The sequence below is a fragment of the Arabidopsis thaliana genome, chromosome 2, assembly GCF_000001735.4.
Source record: "Arabidopsis thaliana chromosome 2, partial sequence".
Taxonomy (NCBI): Eukaryota; Viridiplantae; Streptophyta; class Magnoliopsida; order Brassicales; family Brassicaceae; genus Arabidopsis; species Arabidopsis thaliana.
In genome coordinates this window covers 14,568,800-14,588,452 of record NC_003071.7, presented here as the reverse complement: position 1 = coordinate 14,588,452, position 19,653 = coordinate 14,568,800, and the positions used below count along the sequence as shown (strand labels likewise).

Sequence of the window (19,653 nt, the reverse complement as noted above, 5' to 3'; positions counted from 1 at the left end):
TTAGTGACTAAGGAGTATAAACAAATGTGTATACATGTACAGGATGTGATAATTATGAGTATAAATATACATAAAAACAATCTCTTTAGCTAGCCTATAAAGTTTTTTTTTTTTTTTTTGTGTGTGCAAAGACTATAGAGATTTTCTATGAATTTTAGAAATCTAGAGAACAACTTGGAAAGGTAAGGAGAATAAAAGAGATTAGCAGTAGAAGTCACAGAAATGGAATGGTTATTCAATAATTAGAGACCCTATAAGCACACCACCGTTAAAATGGTGACAAAATAAATCGCTAGTGAAAAAGAGGGGAGAAACAGAAAAAAACTAAAGCTGAAATGTCAATGATTAGACAATTCAATACAAATTGTTTTGGACAATGCATAGAAGTTTTGTCTCTCCTAAAATGTGTAAACATGGACCACACACAAGATTACCGTCACGTCTTGTGTTGTTAATTATAATTAATTTTACTAATGAGCTTAAAAATAAGTAGATAATGATGATTTTACTGTTTACACTTTGAAAAAGAAAATAAACATTTAAGTCGAAAGTCAAAGTCTTCTTATTGGGAGAGGTGTTTCTTTCGCAGAAACCGAGGTTTGTAACTTGTCATTATTCCTTTCTCACTCGCTTACGTGGACCCAAGAAACTTCCCTTGCAATTAATAAATACTACTCTTTTCAAAATACAATAATTGGATAACTGAATTATGTTTTCTCTTTTCCTTAATTGATTTATATATTGAACCACTTTCACATTATAAATTTCGACATAATTTCAAAAAATATCCATTAATTCACAACGCAATAGTTAACGTTATTTATGTATTTTTTGGCCAAGATGCTAAACGTTGTACAAAGTAGACAAATTATCAAAAGTCCAAGAGAACCGTTTATAGTTTATGTAATTATTTTGGGAATTCTTTTATTTCATGGAAAGCTGAGGAGCAAAACGAAGTGACTCGAACCAACATTGATATAGACGCATACGTATGGCTAATGTTACTTGTAACTTGATATAACTGCAATCGTTTCTACTTTTTCACAAGATTAAAGATTCACATCACCGAGTTTTTCTGCGATAACATGCCACACATACAAATTTTGTTTCTCATACACTTACTAAACACAAATATCAATTGTCACTCACAGCGTACGTGATGATATGAAGAAGAGTTTTCTCAAGGTAGCTATTTATGTTTGTAATGTCAACTAACATGATGCTATTATGACCGAAGCTCTTCCTCAAGATATTTTCATTCTCTATTCAGTCGAATTTCGTCAGTTTCATCACCCTCAAGACATTTCGATTGAATAGCTTGTAATGACGTGTTATAAGCAAGAGTACACATAGTTGCTCGAGGTTGGTAGAGCAACTTAGAACATTGTTAGCTACACTTGTTCAGTGACTAGCACGGAATTGTATATAGAAAACTGCCCACACGTTACTAAATTAATGAAAAATATCCTTTCACACAAATGCTTGTTGATATCTATCTCTGGTCTAGCTTTAAACTTGATATTTGTCTCATTACCACACAAAAACAAGGGAACATAGTAGGTGATCGGGTATATCTATATATATGTACATTAAATAACAATTTTTTGTATCATCGGACCAAGCTTGTGACGGTGAACAATTGAAATGAATGGAGTATAGAATAATTGTGATTAATAATTGAAAACACATAAAATAACATGATTTGTTAGATCTTGATTAATACTATAATAGAAAGAAGAGAAGTGTGACAACACATGGGATGTACCCAACAACACAAGGGACAGCTTCACCAGTCTGATTTATGCCACTGTCCCGTTCTTGTCCTCCCTCTGCCCCACCACTCCTTTGTTTTATTTCATCAGTAATAATACTACTAATTTTAGTTAGTGTTTAGATTAATCATAATGCAATAAACAAAGAAAAATATCTGATTTTTGGTAGAAAAACATACCAGCAGCTCATATACTATTAGTTCATATTTTTAACCGATAGTTGATTGTTAAAAAGAATGTTGATTCAAGAATTTTGTAAGAATTGCAACATTGTTGAACAACAGTGGCAAAACATACCATAAACTAATAGATACTAGTAACTATGATCACTGATCAAATAATGTATAAATCGGAGATTATTCTATGTAACATTTAACAAAAGTGTATTACAAGTAAATAAAGAATAAACTTTTTAAGTTACGAATGGTAAAAAACTAAAGAAATTTGTTAGTTCTCTGTTTGTATGCATGCATTGTCTCTCTGCTAAAATGTTCATGACAAGTCCACATCTACTCAAATACTCATCGAGGTGATTATCCTCGTCGTCGCTTTTATACACATGTAATATTACACACATCTATACATGGAGTATATTTTTAGCGAACGGATAGGTGCCATGTGGAGGTAAGTACACGTCGCCACTTGTGAGATTCTGTTCCAATTACTTGTGGAAGTGAATTATGTCGCAGAAAAAGTTTGACGAGATTTCCAATTAGCCACTCATTTATTAACGGTCACCAAAAGCATCAAATTACAGTTTTTTTTAGTGCTTTGAGATTCTTTTCCCTGACATATTGTTTTATGTAAAATAGCAAACTCGAAAAGATAGTAATAGTATCCAAATTATTATTATTACAGTATTATTTTTGATAAAAGGTTGTTATTCTTTTTTTATTTTTTTATTTATTGTATCTATTATATAATTCGAAACTGCTATATTGTTTGTCTTTAGTTTGCATCTCTAGCTTTATATATGCTTATGAAGTTTCAAATGTTGCTATTATATGCTGCTGATTCTTTTTTTCTTATGTAGGAGTATAGGTTTGACCGTTTGACAATACGAGAGGAAGAGGAAGTTGGGAAAAAACGACGCCGCATGGATAGTCTCGCTCGTTGCACGAATAGTTCAAAAGGTGACGTTAGGCGCGTGCGGGTCAGCGAAACTTGTGCCTAGTCAGACCTTTGTGGTATAGTCTTACGTGGTCTACGTCTGCCAAATTTCAGAAAACCAAAAAAACAATTATATGTTTGGTCCCTAGAAATAAATATTATCGTCGTTTAGCAAGTTTGAAGTAAGCAATAGTAGTATTAATGTATAAAAAGTGTAGGATATTAGGTTAAAATAGGCCTGTGATAGATACCGTAATGTCTATGATGTGTCTGGTCAGACCCATTTAATATTGGTTCAGACCATATTAGCACATTAGCCAATTGCCATTCACGTTGGGTCCAAACCTTCTTCCTTCTATAGTGTCTTAGACAAGTACGTACACACGCTGAAGTACAAATCATATACAAGTATTTATTCACTTAAAGGTACAATGATTGATGTTTTTTGTGTAACATGTTCCTCTAGTCCACTATATTAATCCATTACGGAGAGAACTATCTAAAAATTGTATAATCGCAATTGTAAATTGCAAATCTATTAACAAAACTAAGATGTGTTCACATGCATACTTCGATAAACATTCTTCCATATATCTTTTGTGTTAAGGCATGTTTTAAATGATCAAATCACATATTGATTTTATTTGAAAGTATATCAATATAATAAACTGTTTAGAAGATGTTTTGCCAAAAAAGAAAAAGATGTTTTGTTCTTCTTGGAAGTGTTTGTTAAAGCCCAAGAGAGACTTCAAGCTCACAATTTCTCAAAGATCCATTAATACTGGGCCTTAGTTAGATATACCAAGCCCATATACTTTCTCTTCACAAATTCCCGTTCTAATACCGGCGCGTCGTGAAATCTAGAGATTTTGCCGTCACCAGAATATGTTAATAAACGCAGGAGGAGATAAATGGATAAACCCAAAAACTGACAAGTGAAAACCTTTTGAAGCCAAAACCCCCTTCAAAATCAAGCTCCATGATAGAAAACCCTCTTCCTACATAATCTCCTGGTAAAACAAAAAGGTTAGTCTTTTTCTCCTCAACTTCGAGTGTGAAGCGTTTGTAAAAATGCCCAAAAAAATCGTACCTTGTTATGGACAATTTGTTGTATCAGGTTCTTCTTATCTGGGTTTTATGTTTTGTACTAGTTTGAAACTGATTCTGAGCATAATTGAATCGGTTGTTTTTGTAAATGATACAGTGAGAAGTAGAAAGAGTGTAAATGGCGTCAATATCAACCACCACCTGGCTCTACCGAGGTCAAGTATGCACAGACAGTGGAAAGTCCAGTAATTGTATTGTGCAGGTTGGTTCTTACACATCAAGTTTCTTGTTCTGATCCAAACTTATCTAATTTAGAGATAGTGAACATTTTAGCTTGTTTCAAGATGTCAAACTGGTAAAAGTTTGTTTATGTATGTAGAGACGGGTTAAATGTGGGTTTCCACTCAAGACATTGCATGCTGGGATTACTTCTAGGGATCGGTCTTTGCGACATTGTATCAAATGCAAGAAAGAGGATGGAGATGGTGATGTAAGTGAAGGGTCTAAGAAGAGTGAAGAAGGATTTGAGTATGTGACTGTTGAGAGGCATCCTTACCATAGTTATATGGATTCAACTTCTGGGAAGCTTGAGCCAGCGTCCGGGGCTCGGGCTAGTATTCCAGGTGAGGATTATTGGCCTGAAGGAACTTCGAGCCGGGTTAGAGCTGCTAGAGCTCCTCAACCAGCTGGTGAGTCTTCGAGTTTTCCTTCCTATGGAAAGAATCCTGGAAGTAGGAGAAAGAAGAATAGGAAAGCTACTGAGGAGAATGTGACTGTTGAAACGAATGACGAAGTATCCGATTCTGAGGATAGCTCTGAAGAAGAGGAAAATGATTCCTCGGATGGGTTTGTTACCTATAAGAATGAATTTGAGAGAGAAGAAGAGGAGACTGGTTTTGAATTAGACAAAAAGCTTGGAAGGCCACATCCTTTCATTGATCCTACGAAAAAGAAACAAATTGAAAAGACACTCACGAGCGATGAATCGTGGTGGAACTGGAGGAAACCGGAGAAAGAACAATGGTCAAGATGGCAAAGAAGACGTCCTGATGTTGAAACGGTTAGTCATCACAATGATTTCAGGTTTAAACATGTGTGTGTTTCCCCAATGTTTGATCCATTATGGTATTTTTTTTTGTTGTTGATGCAGGTTTTCCTCAAGGCAATGGCAGAAACAGGACAAGTGAAGCTCTATGGGGAAGAACCAACACTCACAGAAACTTCTCTTTATAGAGCAAGAAGGCATCTTTTCAAGGAAGAGAGGTATATTGATCTAACGAACTTTCAAGTGAAAATCTGTTTTATTAGGATTTTCTTTCGAGTTTTCTTTCTCTCAGGCTGCAAGCTGAGCGAGAGAGATTAGCGAAAGAAGGTCCAATGGCTTTTTATTCTGAATGGGTTAAAGCATGGAAGAGAGACACGTCAAGAGAAGCTGTACAAAAACATTTTGAAGAGACAGGTGAAGATGAAAACACACAACTGATTGAGATGTTCTCTCATCAAACAGATAGAGAATACCGGATAATGATGGGAACTGATATTAGGATCAAGAGAGATCCATTGGCAATGCGGATGAGGGAGGATCAAATTAAGCAAAGTAAGAAACTTTGACCGTTGAAGTTTGAACTAACTCATCATGGATATTCAATCGTTCGACTAACATTCTCGGTTTCTTGCAGTTTGGGGCGGGGATCCAGTTTACCCGACAATTAACTACATTCAAGATCCTAATGCGGTTATGGATTTCAGAGGACCTGATTTTCATGAGCCTACACCAAATATGCTCTCTTATCTAAAGGAGGTTAGTCTGCTTTGCTCAAAGTTCTATTCTTTTTCTTTCTTGGTCTGATTGTTTTCTTTGTTTCTGATTTGATCAGAATGGCAAAGTCATCTCAAGAGAGATGCATGAAGCACTACTGACAAAAGAGAAAACCGAGCAGCTCGAGGTAAAGTGACCAATCTTTCATTTCCTTTGACACAACTCTGATTGTGAGATTTCAGGGTTTCGCTTGATATGTTCGATAAATTGTATGAATGCAGGTACCTGACATGGATGATGCAATGGCACAAGCTGTTGATATTGGTGAAAACGATGTGAGTATCATCGATTACATCAGATCCTCTTCTTCTTTATTGTTTCTTGATGTATCATGCTCTGAAACATCTCCGGACATTTTTTGACAGGACGACGAAGACGATGCAGATGTAGAAAAAGACGACGAGAAAGTGCCGAGGAACTGGAGTGTCTTGAAGGAAACCCCTGAGCTTCGCACCGCCAAGGTAAAGTCACATTCAACTTGAGCCACATTATATGTCTTGTGTGGTGTGTTGATGTTATGAGCTTGGTTTCTTAAACAGCCTAAACCAAAGAAGGAAGGTCGGATGTCTCTAGACGAGGCCGTGGATGATGCTGAGAACTTAACTGATTTTCTCATGGACTTTGAAGAGGAGACTGATCCTTAAACCTGGTTTTCGTATTTCTTATGTAAAGACGTTATTTAGGGCAACTTTTTCTTCACTGGTTTTGCTTGTATACTTGGAAGGGATGATATCATTTAGGAGTGGATTTGAGTTTTGCAAGTGATTTGTATCATATGGAATTCAAATATTTTTGATTGAATTTATAGAGTTTTGAAAGTGATTTGTTAACTGTACTGCATCCTGTTTAGTTCAGCTTGAGACGGTTTAATCTGTTAAAACAAGACCTAAACCGAATTCGCAAGGAATATGATTTCACAATTAGTATCTGTCTCCTTTTTTTGTCATGTGTAGTTTAAAACCAAAGCCACAGCTTGTCAAACATTATTGTTTCGTGAAACGAATTGGACCAACAAAATCCTACAAATGAAATGAGGAATGTTTTGGTGTATAGAGAGAAACATTACTTAATCTCACTTGTTTCTGGTGATGACTCTATGGGTCAAGTCAATAAGTGCCCGCCTCGATCTTTTGACATCTTCATTGTCTGTTTCAGGTAGAGACCCGATTGCAGCTGCTGCTAGATTCGCATGTTCCATGGCTAATTCTCTTGCCCTCTGTATTCCCTTGCTCTTCCCAAGATACTCTAAAGCCTGTGTGATATAATAGTATTAGAGACTATGAAAACATATTATAGATTTTAGGAGATTTGTTTCTTTCAAACTTACAATGTCAACATTCCTAGGATCTTTTTCAACTTGATCAACAACTTCGCGTAGTTGAGGAAACTCTTCCATGGCAAAGAGGATTGGGGCTGTTATGACTCCATGGCGAATATCTGACAACGATCCCTTTCCGAGAGAGGCAGATGTGCCCGTGAAATCAAGAATGTCGTCTATTAATTGGAATGCTAAACCCTGAAAAATTAGAAGTTCATCAAAGTACTGTAAGAAAATTAGTTGCAATGGAGCCAAAGTTTTCAGAAGAAGACAACGAACCAGATTCCTCCCATACTCAAAAGCTAACACGGCAACTTCTGCTGTTTGTCCAGTGAGAACGGCAACAGCTTTGCAGCTGTTAGAGATTAGCGATGCTGTCTTATAATATGTCTTCTGCATGTAGTAGTCCATACTGCAATCATGAAAAAAATCATATTTGCATTACCGATCACTATTATATGAATTCCAGTTCCTATATAAGCCGCGATCGGGTTTTTGATGATAAAATCGACTCTTGTTTTGATTCTCAAACATACATTAGTAGCATAGAAGACTTGAGTAGTCTTGTTTTTATCGACCAGAAAAGAAGATTATACCTATAACGCTGCTCGGTTGAACTAGTTATCTCCATGGTTTCACCGGTAACAAGATGTTCTACAGCAGTTGCAAGTAATGCTACAACCTACAAAAAAAGAGACACAATGAAGATGTATGGCTTCGAAGAAGTGATAATTAATTCTGAAGACAGATGTCATTGATTCTAGATTGTATATCACGGGAGATTCAATATAGCCTGTCAACCACAGTATCTTATAAAAAGTAAAGATTTCTTCGAAAAGTTTAAAATACCAGGGTCACGTTTATTAGTTTCTTTTACCTCTGTGTTCTTTAAAGCAGCGAGAGCCCCACAAGCCCGGGAGAGCAAGAAGTCTCCTGCTAATACCGACATCTACAACATGAAGCCAATGGTGATCTTCATATCCAAATTGCAGCACAATCGCCAAAAAGCATATTTAATCATGTCTTAGCTTCTACTGTCAAGTGAGTACCTTGTTACCCATTACAACATTTAAGGAACCAACACCACGCCTTGTATCGGCATCATCCAAGACATCATCGTGCAGTAGACTTGCGACCTACAATGACCCGAGCATTACTAATTTTAAAAGGGAGGATACTGGATCTTGATCTTTAATGAATGTTATGAGTAAAACTATAGTTACTCACGTGTATCATTTCAGTGATTTCAGCAATACCCCGTTGCCTTACGCGTAATTCTGATGTGACTATATCTGTTGATTCCCCAATCAATGCTTCTGGAACTCGTACATTCAGAGCTGTCGCCATCAGCAGCAAAATCTACAAACATGATACCAGACTGGTTATGATACCAAGAGAGAATGAACCAGAACATGAAAACAAGATATGGTGACATAAAGAGATTATGGTCATTACAGTTGAACGAAACTGTTTTCCTTGCACACCCCTTTTGAAGAAGTACTCAGCAGCAGAGGCAAGCTTTGGAACCTAAACAGCAGAATATAGAAAAAAAATAGAGATTAGCTTCAGAACATCAGTAGCAAATTTGCTTTCACCACACCATTGTGCACACAATGAGTACTAATGAATGAAAAAAGGCCACTCACCTCGGCAAGTACCATCTCTCTCAACTTATTACTAAGAAGTGACAGCTCATCGGCAACAAGCGAAAATGGGTCAAGCTCCTCCTAGGAAAGGACAATCTTACTCTTTCAGCAGTCGGAAAAGAAAAGAAGTTACAGCAATAAATCAAAGTTAAAAAAACAATGACCAACTCAACAAGTTCAGTGACAAAAAGTGAGAAAATTTAAAGTTGGGGTTTGACAGTTTTTTCTTCTACAACTGAAGCAATGTCCAACAAAATTGAAGTATATGTGAAAGTTTAACAATAGAGGATGATAGTGAGCTAAGTACGAACCTCAACCAAGGAGCTACTCTGGTGATAGAGTTGATGACTAAATCCACCAAAAACCGGAGATTTCAATGAATAAGTTGTTCTGCAAACGTAACCCTACTAAAACATCACAAAGAATAACACATTGGTTAGGTCACCAATTCTTTATAACACATAAGATTTTAAAATAAACTGATCTCTCACAACTCTTTTCTTCTTCTCTCTCTGACACACAGATAAAACAGTTTGATGCATCCAAATAGGACCCATGATAATCCATGGCAAAATGTAGAAAGAGAAACACTAGTTTTGGCTGATTACTCCATTATTTTCCACAATGTCTTACAAAATTACATCACAAACAAAAAGGGAAAATTTTCAATTCCAACCAACTCCCTAAATAATAGATGGGCAAAATAAAAACGACACCTTTATTGAATAAACACAATCTCCATGGTAATGATTAGACAAAAACCGAGATAATTAGCACAGATCATAAATCTTACATCTGCTAGAGAGTAATTTAAAAAAAAACAATTTCCCCACAACACTCAATTATCAGAAAAACCCTAATCGAATATTTTCTCGCTACATAGGCACAAGAGAAAATGTTAAAATTACCTTGTGTGGAGAGTCAGAACAAGAGTGACCCTGATCGGGAATGATTGCGAACCGATGAGAGGCGAGAGATTGAGAGGAGCCATAGAAGCTACGGTTTCTCAGAAACTTAGAAGAAATCCGAGCAACACTCCTCGTGAATAACATTTTCTAAATGGATCGAAAACAGAGGAAAGTAAACCAAAGAGGCAAAGACTTGTTCGCTTGGCAATTATTGTGAATCTGAATAGAAAGAAGAAGAAGACGAACCCAAGTCGAGAACGCAGCCGACTCAGGAATTTACGAAATTTATTAAATGACGAAGACGAACCTCAGCCATGAAAATGTAAGTAAATATTCACAGTTTTTACTGTTTTACTTGCTAAGGTAGTCAATTTACCCAACGCCTTTTTAGGGCTTCTCCTGAGTCCTGAGGTTTAATGCTATTTTTAATTTTATATTAATTTCGTAAAACCGCGAAATCATAAAATTCCTAGCAAGAGGCCCACTTTAAGCCCAATAATACACACCTTAGCCCACGTTTGAAAGTTGAAACAAACGAATATTTCACCAAATTGATTTTTTATTTTTTACACAAGTACACAACAAAGCTATGAACACAATCAATAACATTCACCACTATACAATAAATGTTACACGTTTGCCACTGAAGAGGGGTTTGTGAGCAACTGCTCGAACTCTTCATCAGTGCTCTTAAGCATCAATGACAGTGGCAACTCTAATCCTCTCTCCATTGATTCTAAGTGTCTTGGCTTTATCCTTTTCTCTAGACTGAAGGCAAAATACTGTGGAAACTCCTTTAGATTCTCTAGTTTTCCTTTGATCTCACTCATGAAGTAATCCAGTTTTGGTTTGAAGTTGTTCTCTATGCTGAATGTGAATAATGCTGGACATCTTAGGATCATTCCAATCGCTTCTGGTCTTGAGAACCCTATACTCTCCAAGAATCTGACCAACAAAAAGAAATGTCCTTAGTAACAACACTAAAGGCAGATTCTCTAATCTAATCACTAGTAACATTGAAGAAAACGGCTAAAATTTTACCTAAGCTTTGGGATGAGAGTGTGTTCAACACTAGACACCAACAAGATAGGATCTTGGTAAGCAAGAGCTTCAAGATCCTTGAGACCAAGTCTCTGCAAGTAGAAGAGAGCAGGTTTGAGCTGGTCTTCTACACTGCTAATAAGGAGCCTTGGACATTTCTTGATCACTCTTCTGAACGCATTCTCAGGGACATGGAGATCATTCGACAGGAACATGAAAACAGGGTACAGTTCTGTTCTGACGTCGGAAGTGAGGATCTTAGGACACATCCCCAAGATTCTTGGGAGGTCATTTGGGTAGATTCCTTTTGATTGAAGGAAATGGAGGACGGATTGGATGGAGTCAAGGGGGGCTGAGCAGAGACATGGGTTGAGAGAAAGGGCTTTTCCTGAGTCAATTCCCATTAGCTCGAGACAGAGGATCTTCTCTTTCATCTGGAGGGTTACTGTCTGATCAGCTACAGTGAAGAGAGGATGGCTATGGAGATTGGTTTTGATGGTGGTTGGTTTCGTGGATAAGAATGTGGATTGAGATTGTTGTGGACATGAAGGTTTCTTTGGGGAAATGTAGAGAGACGAGCTCAATGCTGCAGACATGGTGGAAAGAGATGATGTGGCCTTTGGATGGTCTGCCGAAGGAGAAGAAGAAGAAGTGTGAAGGTAAGGTGGTTGTTTTCCACGTGGCACTATTCTCTTTTGTGATTGGTGAGATTAGATAGTGTTTCCCTTTTTTGTAGTTTGGATAATCCAAAACACACATCCAAACACGTGGCACTCCTCTTGTGCAATGATTGGCTCATTTGAGGTTACAATTCGTCATCAGTGTTCTAATGTTTGATCTTCTCTAGATAGTTGTTCGTCTGATGAGTCTCTTCCTCAGAATTGATTTTGCTTTGCTCAAGCTAATAACATTCTAGAATCAAATCAAAAGTGGATGATACAAGTTTCAAAATCAACATATAGGAATTGCAGTTAGCGAGCTCCAATGGTGAGCATCTAAACACGCAAGTCACGAGAAAAAACAGAATCATACCATGGAAGGATCCGAGAGAAGAGTGCCGAAATTGAGGTGTACCTATACGGCAAATTTAGTCAACAACAACAACAAAGACTCATGTAACTCATTTTAACTGTTCTTTGAACATATACGAGGATTCGATCCAACGCTTTATCTAATGTACTAGTGTGATCTGTCTGAAATACCGAGAGATTCTGTAAAGTAAATTTGTTTTTGAATCAGTTTCCATCGATTTAAAAAAGTCGCAACAATTTTTACTTTTAAATTTTTATTTATTTTAACCCTTGAAATTAAACTAACGATTAATATCTCCATGATCTCATTACCAACTCTAATAAACAAGATGCAAGAATGACAAAAGAAAAAAAGGGAAGGAAACGACACAAAAAGGTTGACTAAATTTGCCGTATTGGTACAACAACAAATTACATTAAACTAAATTTGTCGTTTGATATCTCGATTGAACCGTTGGATGAAATCTTCGACTCGTCTGTTCAACTCCTCGTTCGACATCTTCGAGAACTCCTCCGACTCTTCTTTTACATTCTCCCACTTCTTCGTCGCCTCCTCCATCTCCTCGTCAGCCTTCTTCCCCTTGTGAACAACCATCCATTTCGAGCTATCCGATTGACTCCGATCGTAACTTTTATGTCTATGTTTGATCTCTTGACGACGACGTTCCTTGGATATCACTGACCCACGAGCCTTATCCGATTTGCTTCGCCCGTAGGCTTTAGAGTTCATCAGATTGCTTGCGTTGCAAGTTTCTTCTTTTGCAGCTATTATATGAACATTTTGCTCAGTCACTGGCTCACACTTTTCAATGGCTTTGTTTCTCGGTTGGTTCTTGCTCACGGCTTGTATGATTCTCTCAGTAACTTTCGCTTTCTTGTTAGGCAAATACTGATCTTGTAAGTCTCTCGCTCCCACTGGTCCTTCTTGTTTCTCACGGTTCTTGGTTTCTTCCGCCATACTCACCCCATAGACCGACTTTTCCGGTCTAGGGTTTTCTTGTGCATCCCTTCTCATCGCGGCTGTGTATTCTCCGTAAAAATCGAGGTTCTCTTTGTCAGTGAATGCACCGTAATCGGCGGCAATGATGATGATAAGTGCGTTGGAGATGACGAACAAGATCTTCGTGTCGTTGAAGATCGACAAAGGAGACACGTCGAGAACGTGGAAGATCAAAATGTAGGTGAAGATAGATAAGATGATCGGGAGCAACGAAGAGTACAATTTGTATTGTTTCTTGGGCTTGTAAGGCTCGAAGAGGGGGGTTTCGACAACGTACGAGGGCATTTCTGTCATTTTCAGGGATAGCTCCTGATAAGTTGGGCATTGGATTTGAAAAATTGAACCTTGAGGACTTGAGGTCTCGTGTGTATGATCTTTGGATTGGTCATGGTTGGAGCTATTTATATTGTGATCGTAAGTTTGAATTATTGAGTGTGTGAATTTCCCATTTTACCCTTGTTTCAACTACTATATCTTACTTGCGGATCCTGCCACGATTCGGTATTTGTCGTTTCATGTTGAGTTACGTGGAAATACCAATCGTCTTCTGCAAGTATTATTCAATGATTTTCTTTTTGTTTACCTGGAAAATGTACATTACATTTAATGTTTGTATTAAGATAATTACAAAATTAAAATTATTGTCGATATCGGGTGATATAAGCAAATCGGAAAATTATTTTAGGTCAAGGTACAGAGGCTTAGTACCGCATAACGTCAACACGTAACCTTGTGACAACAACAGGAATCCGTAAATTTTTATTTTTCTTATATTTATACATTACATTAGGTACCTTTGATATGTACAATATAAGAAAAATAATGTACCACGCTTTGACAGCACAACAAAGTAAAATCAAAACAACATATATATGATAGATTTGCTTCCACGTATCTATAAAAAAGTGAAGTTTATTTTGTTGCATCACCTAATGATTCAAATTTTACATATATAAAAATAAAATTTGAAGATTCAATCAAAAGGATTGATCATTGATGTGAGTTTATCTGTTTCTTTATCCGGAGTGAAAGTAAAACTCGAATGGGTTTTTATTTTAATCTTTCAAACCTCTATTATTACAGTCATTTTTCCATGAATTGTTGCAGTTCTCGACAAATCCGTCAAATTTTTGGGTCGTCAGCAAATAAAATTCATTACTAAGCCAGACATTTAATTAATTTTTTTCTATCATCATAAGAAGCCAAAATATGTTTATACATCATATTGTAATCATAGAAAATTTGGATTGACTATCAGCTTGTTGGTTAAGTTTTGTATAACGTGGCATTAGCGAAATTCATATGAGCTCACACATTGGCGGCTGGTCTAGAATTCATCGTACAAGTGTTATGATTATCTTAATTTGGCTAATTTCTCGACTATTCTTGCATCATCGCGCTTTTTTTTTCCCCATAAATTTATTTGTTATTCAAAGTTAGAGATTAGTGTGTAGAGTGTATCTTTCATTAAAAAAAGATCGTGTATAGTGGTCTAACATTTAGGCTATTTACCATTTTATGCAACCTAATTGAAGAAGATAACAAGCATGCAATTGATTTTTTATTTTTTTCGGACTTCTAATTTAGGCAATCAATTTCTTGCGAGTTAGAAAGTTGGAAAATTTGAGGTTTTTGACGACTTTTCCATCAATATCTTCCACTTTTAGCCACAACTTTTTTTGTTTTTTTGTTAAATCAGAAAGATTATGTTTTTTTTTTAATAAACGTTTTCATGTATCTTAGCAAATTTTGTGATAAATATCTTTTAAAACTTCAAATCCATCACATATTTTTGGTAAGTTTTAAAATTTTCGTATAAAAGTTTCTCGGTTTACCCATTTTAGGAGACCGTTGATAAATTTTGTCAACCTCTTGAACTCTAAACACAAGTTACTGGAAATTATGAAACTTTAATACTCTACCTAATTAAGGTCTGTAATCCATCCAAACACACAGAAAAAGAATTCAAGACAATTGGATTATTATGTTACAGTAAAAAAAAAATTGAAGAGAATCACAAAAATGAAATCAAATAGATAGTGCTATCGGTAACGGTGGTAAGGGGAAGTTGCTTGAATCCGAAGACTTCGTTTCTGAAGAAAACTGTGAAGAGATCTCTTCATAGAGGCCTTTTGATAATGAAATCGAGTCGAATTGTTTGGGATTGTTGGAGGATCCGAACCGTCTGAACTTCTCAAGGATAAAGATTTCTCTTCCACATCTCTACTCGCTAGCGATAGTATAGCGTTAGCCTCAAGATGGGTAAGATCTGAAGAAACACACATGTGCCCGTTGTAGAAAATGGTTAATATCTGAGATTCTTGCTTTGGTTGTGAAATTTCAGAGCTGCTTGATTCGTCCAACCTTCAAAAACCATTGATAAAAGTATATCAGTATCGTTTGACTCTAATTCATATTTATAAATTTACTAAACAAATAACGTTGAAAGAGAAAGAAGGCTTACGAGCTATGGAAATCAGAATCATAAGAAGAAGTAAGAAGGCGAAGTTCCAAGTCGCATTTTGTTTGCATCTCCATCTCTTTGAAATTGAGTAAAGGCTTGTCGCAGTTTTTGATGATGATGATCATGATTGTATGTGTCAGTCAGTTGATTTATATATGTGTGTGTGCGTGTTGTGTATGTGTTGGGATCGAAGATAGAGGGAAGATAAGGATAGAGAAAAGACGAGACAAAAGCTGGCATTAGAACAGAGTTTGGACAGAACACAACTTGACATCTCTGTTTCTTTCTCTTCACGCACGTGTAAAATGCTTTTTGTGATTTTTGTTTTCTTTTTCATTGTAATACAAAAAATAAAATAACATTTTTAAAGAATTCATCCTATAATTCTTTTGGGGTTATTAGATAAAATACTGGACTCGTGCCTCATCAGATAACATAGATTTATCATAAACGATAAACCTGTTTGTGAAATTTTCAAAAATTGGATTCCATTTATTTTGGTATTATTGCCATCTTAATACGTTTCAAGCGAACTAAAAAAATGTTAACTACTAGATTTTAATCCGCGGTGTACCGCGGAGACAATTCATTTTTTAAAATTAATATATATAAAAATTTATAAATTATTTTATAGTTTATCATTGTTACTAAGTAACGTCCTGCCAAACCCGTCCACAAAAAAAAACTATTTATTTTATTAATGTTGATCTTATTTATAATATGTTTATGAATCATTGTTAAAATATTTTAGTCGTTGCGGGACGTTGAACCCACACATTTTTCGCCAATTGGTTAATATATGTTCATTCTTAAAATTTCGAATCACAAAATATGACGAATTTGTTTTTGAGATTTTTTTAAACTCTATATATTAAATAATGATATTAATTATTTTTGATAGATTAAACTTTTTATAAATTCAAATATTAATAATGTTTTATGAAGTTTAAATATACGAATAATATTATTTAAAAAATAATATTTTTTACCTTTTAGATAATGATATATTAACTCTAAAAGCAAAAATTTAGAAGATTTAAATTTTTAAATAAATATTTTCATTCCTAAATAATTAATGTCAGTAGCATGACATTGTAAATAAGTTGAAATACATGATTTGTTTATTTAAACAAAAAACGTTTAGTAAGAACAATATTTATTTAAACAAAAAATTTTGTTTTAAAATATTGTTAATAAAATACGTTTGTGCTAATTTTAAGGGATTGATGTGAAGTTTGTTTGAATTAAATTTGATTGATAATGTGATTGACAATTTAAATTAAAAATTTAAAGTAAAATTAATTATTTTGGAACAAAGATTTAATGCTAATGACATTGAATTGTAAATAAGTCCAACTCTAGGATTTATTTGTTAAAATGACTGTAAAAATGTATACATAGATGGGTAGAGTATAAATTTTATGATTAAAAGTTACATTCAAATTTCAAAACCATACTTAATTCTAAAAAAACAACACTTATAGTTTATAAGCAGCTCTTATGATAAAAATCTTTCTGAGTTATAGCTCTGTTAAACTTGTATTCACCCCAAAAACGGATGTTTCATTTCTTATTTTTTACTTGGAGTATTTTATTGTAATTTGTAAAAAAAAATGTAAAGTGGGGGATATCATGAAAAACAACGTCACTTTGTTTGGTCACAATATACATTTGATAAAATAATGGTCGTCGCGTGATTTAGTTGATTTTTGTTTTATCAACCACGTGTTTCACTTGATGAGTAGTTTATATAGTTAACATGATTCGGCCACTTCAGATTTGGGTTTGCCCACATATGACATACCGACATAGAAGGTTAAATCCACGTGGGAAATGCCAATATTCAATGTTTGGTTTTCAAAAGAGAATCATTTCTTTATATGATCTCAAAAGTATGGAATTGAAATGACTAATGAGCACATGCAATTGGTGCTATCTTAAAAACCGAACGTCTTTGAATTTAATTTGTTTTTCACCAAAGGTACCTAATGAAACCCTTTCATTAAAAAATAAAGGTAACAAACAAAATTTTGTATTGGAAAAAACATTTTTTGGAATATATAATTTGGTAATAGAATTATGAGCAAAAAAGAAAAAGAAAAGAAAGAATAATGAGCATAATAAAGCCTTTACAGTATTACTAATTGGGCCGAGCAGTTTTGGGCTCTTGATCATGTCTAGTAATCTTAAACAGACGATAAAGTTAACTGCAATTTAGTTGGTTCAGGTGAGCTACCAAATCCAAAAATACGCAGATTAGGTTCACCGTACCGGAACAAACCGGATTTATCAAAATCCTTAAGTTATACGAAATCACGCTTTTCCTTCGATTTCTCCGCTCTTCTCCACTCTTCTTCTCTGTTCTATCGCAGACATTTTTGTTTATATGCATACATAATAATAATACACTCTTGTCAGGATTTTTGATTCTCTCTTTGGTTTTCTCGGAAAAATGTCTGCGATACTCCAAGGAGCTGGAGCTGCAACGGCTCTCTCGCCGTTTAATTCTATCGATTCCAACAAACTCGTTGCTCCTTCTCGCTCTTCTCTTTCAGGTTCGATTTCAAATTTGTGGAATGATCTGTTTCGGCGATTAAATTGCTTGATTTGGTAAGATCTTAGGAGTTTTTATGGGGTTTTTGATGTAGTGAGGAGCAAGAGATACATTGTTGCCGGATCTGATAGTAAAAGCTTTGGTTCTAGCCTCGTAGCTCGTCGCTCTGAGCCGTTGATACCAAATGCTGTTACGGTATTTGTTTAATCTTAGTTTTTGATATCGTATTAAGAATTTACAATGGATCTTTGATGGGGCTTTCGATTTCTGTAGACGAAGGCGGACACTGCTGCGAGCTCTACTTCATCAAAGCCTGGGTATGTTCTGCATCCTTTGTTACTTAACTTCTTATGCTAATGGTTTCATGCATCGATTTTACTAATTTTGAACTCTTGATCATTATCATGGCTGTTAATTGGAAGAAAAAGTTCTCTCTAGTTTGGTAGTTAATTGTGATTGGCATTGCTCATCTATAGTGCATTAGATCTATGATACTGCTTCTGCTTGATTGAATCTTGTGTTTTATTAGTAGTAGTTCATGTGAGGTTACGTATAATTTGTATCTACATCCTCAAAGCCTACAAATTCAAGCGTATGCATTTTCACTTATGCATCCATTGTTCCAAGTAGCACATTTCTTGCTCTTATCTCTGTATGTTCTGTGAGATATAAAACCTACTTCCATGTAAGGTTTATGCCTTTTGCCACAGCATAAGCATAACTAAATTTAACTTGTGCAGACATGAGCTATTACTTTTCGAGGCTCTTCAAGAAGGTCTAGAAGAAGAGATGGACAGAGATCCACATGTATGTGTCATGGGTGAAGATGTAGGCCATTACGGAGGCTCATACAAAGTAACTAAAGGCCTAGCTGATAAGTTTGGCGATCTCAGGGTTCTGGACACTCCAATCTGTGAAAACGCCTTCACCGGTATGGGCATTGGAGCCGCCATGACAGGACTAAGACCCGTCATCGAAGGTATGAACATGGGGTTTCTACTCTTAGCCTTCAACCAAATCTCCAACAACTGTGGTATGCTTCACTATACATCCGGTGGTCAATTCACTATCCCGGTTGTTATCCGTGGGCCTGGAGGTGTGGGCCGGCAGCTCGGAGCCGAGCATTCCCAGCGTCTCGAGTCTTACTTCCAGTCAATCCCTGGGATCCAGATGGTGGCTTGCTCAACACCTTACAACGCTAAAGGATTGATGAAAGCGGCGATAAGAAGTGAGAATCCTGTGATTCTGTTTGAACACGTTCTGCTCTATAACCTCAAGGAGAGTATTCCGGATGAAGAATACATATGTAATCTGGAAGAAGCAGAAATGGTCAGACCCGGTGAACACATCACGATACTGACGTATTCAAGGATGAGGTACTAAATCACAACCAAAAGCTCTTCTTCATTGAAATTGAAACAACACAGAACTAATAGAGTACTTGTATCAGGTACCATGTAATGCAGGCTGCAAAGACGCTGGTGAACAAAGGGTATGATCCAGAGGTTATCGACATAAGGTCGTTGAAGCCGTTTGATCTCTACACAATTGGAAACTCGGTGAAGAAGACACACCGGGTTTTGATTGTGGAGGAATGTATGAGAACGGGAGGAATCGGAGCCAGTTTGACGGCTGCAATAAACGAGAACTTTCATGATTACTTAGATGCTCCGGTGATGTGTTTGTCTTCTCAGGATGTCCCAACTCCTTACGCCGGTACATTGGAAGAATGGACGGTTGTTCAGCCAGCTCAGATCGTCACTGCCGTCGAACAACTTTGCCAGTAATTGCTTTTTTTACGGTGATTGTGTTTTACCCTTTTTTACTTTTTGTTACTGTTTGTCTTCGATGGAAAATGCTTGTGAAATGAAAACTCTGAATTTTACTCTTATGATATGAACATTTATATTTTCTATAGATAATAACTTCCATATTCACATACA

The 19,653-nt window shown here is 35.9% G+C and overlaps 6 protein-coding genes across 7 annotated transcripts; 2 read left to right on the top strand and 4 right to left on the bottom strand.

The window, feature by feature from the left end:
• The first annotated feature begins 3,655 nt into the window (after window positions 1-3,655).
• PTAC12 (plastid transcriptionally active 12) lies at window positions 3,656-6,618 on the top strand. The gene is made up of 10 exons (NM_129018.4): window positions 3,656-3,908; window positions 4,087-4,191; window positions 4,309-4,989; window positions 5,080-5,192; window positions 5,267-5,526; window positions 5,609-5,730; window positions 5,807-5,875; window positions 5,970-6,023; window positions 6,114-6,209; window positions 6,288-6,618. The coding sequence occupies exons 2-10, from the start codon at window positions 4,108-4,110 to the stop codon at window positions 6,390-6,392; spliced, it is 1,584 nt and encodes a 527-aa protein (NP_181011.2). The 5' UTR covers window positions 3,656-3,908; window positions 4,087-4,107; the 3' UTR covers window positions 6,393-6,618.
• On the bottom strand, window positions 6,597-10,009 carry GPS1 (geranyl diphosphate synthase 1). Of its 2 annotated transcripts, none has more exons than NM_001036406.3 (11): window positions 9,621-10,009; window positions 9,024-9,116; window positions 8,713-8,793; window positions 8,522-8,593; window positions 8,294-8,425; window positions 8,116-8,202; window positions 7,944-8,015; window positions 7,663-7,748; window positions 7,346-7,478; window positions 7,076-7,264; window positions 6,597-7,000 (listed from the first exon to the last, which is right to left on the bottom strand). In NM_001036406.3, the coding sequence occupies exons 1-11, from the start codon at window positions 9,762-9,764 to the stop codon at window positions 6,821-6,823; spliced, it is 1,269 nt and encodes a 422-aa protein (NP_001031483.1). In that variant the 5' UTR covers window positions 9,765-10,009; the 3' UTR covers window positions 6,597-6,820. The 2 variants fall into 2 exon arrangements, with proteins under 2 accessions (NP_001031483.1, NP_850234.1); NM_179903.3 differs by having other exon boundaries at window positions 6,712-7,000; window positions 9,024-9,119; window positions 9,621-9,823.
• A 61-nt stretch (window positions 10,010-10,070) lies between these two features.
• AT2G34620 (Mitochondrial transcription termination factor family protein) lies at window positions 10,071-11,370 on the bottom strand. The gene is made up of 2 exons (NM_129016.4): window positions 10,662-11,370; window positions 10,071-10,565 (listed from the first exon to the last, which is right to left on the bottom strand). Exons 1-2 carry the CDS (start codon window positions 11,255-11,257, stop codon window positions 10,250-10,252), a joined length of 912 nt encoding a protein of 303 aa, NP_181009.1. The 5' UTR covers window positions 11,258-11,370; the 3' UTR covers window positions 10,071-10,249.
• A 555-nt stretch (window positions 11,371-11,925) lies between these two features.
• On the bottom strand, window positions 11,926-13,061 carry AT2G34610 (cotton fiber protein). The gene has a single exon (NM_179902.2). It carries the CDS (start codon window positions 12,984-12,986, stop codon window positions 12,114-12,116), a length of 873 nt encoding a protein of 290 aa, NP_850233.1. The 5' UTR covers window positions 12,987-13,061; the 3' UTR covers window positions 11,926-12,113.
• A 1,439-nt stretch (window positions 13,062-14,500) lies between these two features.
• On the bottom strand, window positions 14,501-15,423 carry JAZ7 (jasmonate-zim-domain protein 7). Its single transcript, NM_129014.4, has 2 exons — window positions 15,157-15,423; window positions 14,501-15,056 (listed from the first exon to the last, which is right to left on the bottom strand). The coding sequence occupies exons 1-2, from the start codon at window positions 15,279-15,281 to the stop codon at window positions 14,735-14,737; spliced, it is 447 nt and encodes a 148-aa protein (NP_181007.1). The 5' UTR covers window positions 15,282-15,423; the 3' UTR covers window positions 14,501-14,734.
• Window positions 15,424-17,309: 1,886 nt separating this feature from the next.
• On the top strand, window positions 17,310-19,651 carry AT2G34590 (Transketolase family protein). Its single transcript, NM_129013.3, has 5 exons — window positions 17,310-17,711; window positions 17,805-17,905; window positions 17,984-18,027; window positions 18,451-19,086; window positions 19,161-19,651. The coding sequence occupies exons 1-5, from the start codon at window positions 17,609-17,611 to the stop codon at window positions 19,495-19,497; spliced, it is 1,221 nt and encodes a 406-aa protein (NP_181006.1). The 5' UTR covers window positions 17,310-17,608; the 3' UTR covers window positions 19,498-19,651.
• The last annotated feature ends 2 nt before the right edge of the window (window positions 19,652-19,653 follow it).

Coding starts and splice junctions, on each gene's coding strand:
- AT2G34610 (NM_179902.2), bottom strand. CDS start 12,986: ATGACAGAAATGCCCTCGTACGTTGTCGAAACCCCCCTCTTCGAGCCT.
- GPS1 (NM_001036406.3), bottom strand. CDS start 9,764: ATGTTATTCACGAGGAGTGTTGCTCGGATTTCTTCTAAGTTTCTGAGA. Junction 8,426..8,521: donor GAAAACAGTTTCGTTCAACT/GTAATGACCATA, acceptor TCATGTTTGTAG/ATTTTGCTGCTGATGGCGAC. Junction 7,265..7,345: donor TTGAGTATGGGAGGAATCTG/GTTCGTTGTCTT, acceptor CTAATTTTTCAG/GGTTTAGCATTCCAATTAAT.
- PTAC12 (NM_129018.4), top strand. CDS start 4,108: ATGGCGTCAATATCAACCACCACCTGGCTCTACCGAGGTCAAGTATGC. Junction 5,193..5,266: donor CATCTTTTCAAGGAAGAGAG/GTATATTGATCT, acceptor TCTTTCTCTCAG/GCTGCAAGCTGAGCGAGAGA. Junction 5,731..5,806: donor TGCTCTCTTATCTAAAGGAG/GTTAGTCTGCTT, acceptor TGATTTGATCAG/AATGGCAAAGTCATCTCAAG.
- AT2G34620 (NM_129016.4), bottom strand. CDS start 11,257: ATGTCTGCAGCATTGAGCTCGTCTCTCTACATTTCCCCAAAGAAACCT. Junction 10,566..10,661: donor ACTCTCATCCCAAAGCTTAG/GTAAAATTTTAG, acceptor TTTGTTGGTCAG/ATTCTTGGAGAGTATAGGGT.
- AT2G34590 (NM_129013.3), top strand. CDS start 17,609: ATGTCTGCGATACTCCAAGGAGCTGGAGCTGCAACGGCTCTCTCGCCG. Junction 17,712..17,804: donor TTCTCGCTCTTCTCTTTCAG/GTTCGATTTCAA, acceptor TTTTTGATGTAG/TGAGGAGCAAGAGATACATT. Junction 19,087..19,160: donor CTGACGTATTCAAGGATGAG/GTACTAAATCAC, acceptor TACTTGTATCAG/GTACCATGTAATGCAGGCTG.
- JAZ7 (NM_129014.4), bottom strand. CDS start 15,281: ATGATCATCATCATCAAAAACTGCGACAAGCCTTTACTCAATTTCAAA. Junction 15,057..15,156: donor GATTCTGATTTCCATAGCTC/GTAAGCCTTCTT, acceptor TGGTTTTTGAAG/GTTGGACGAATCAAGCAGCT.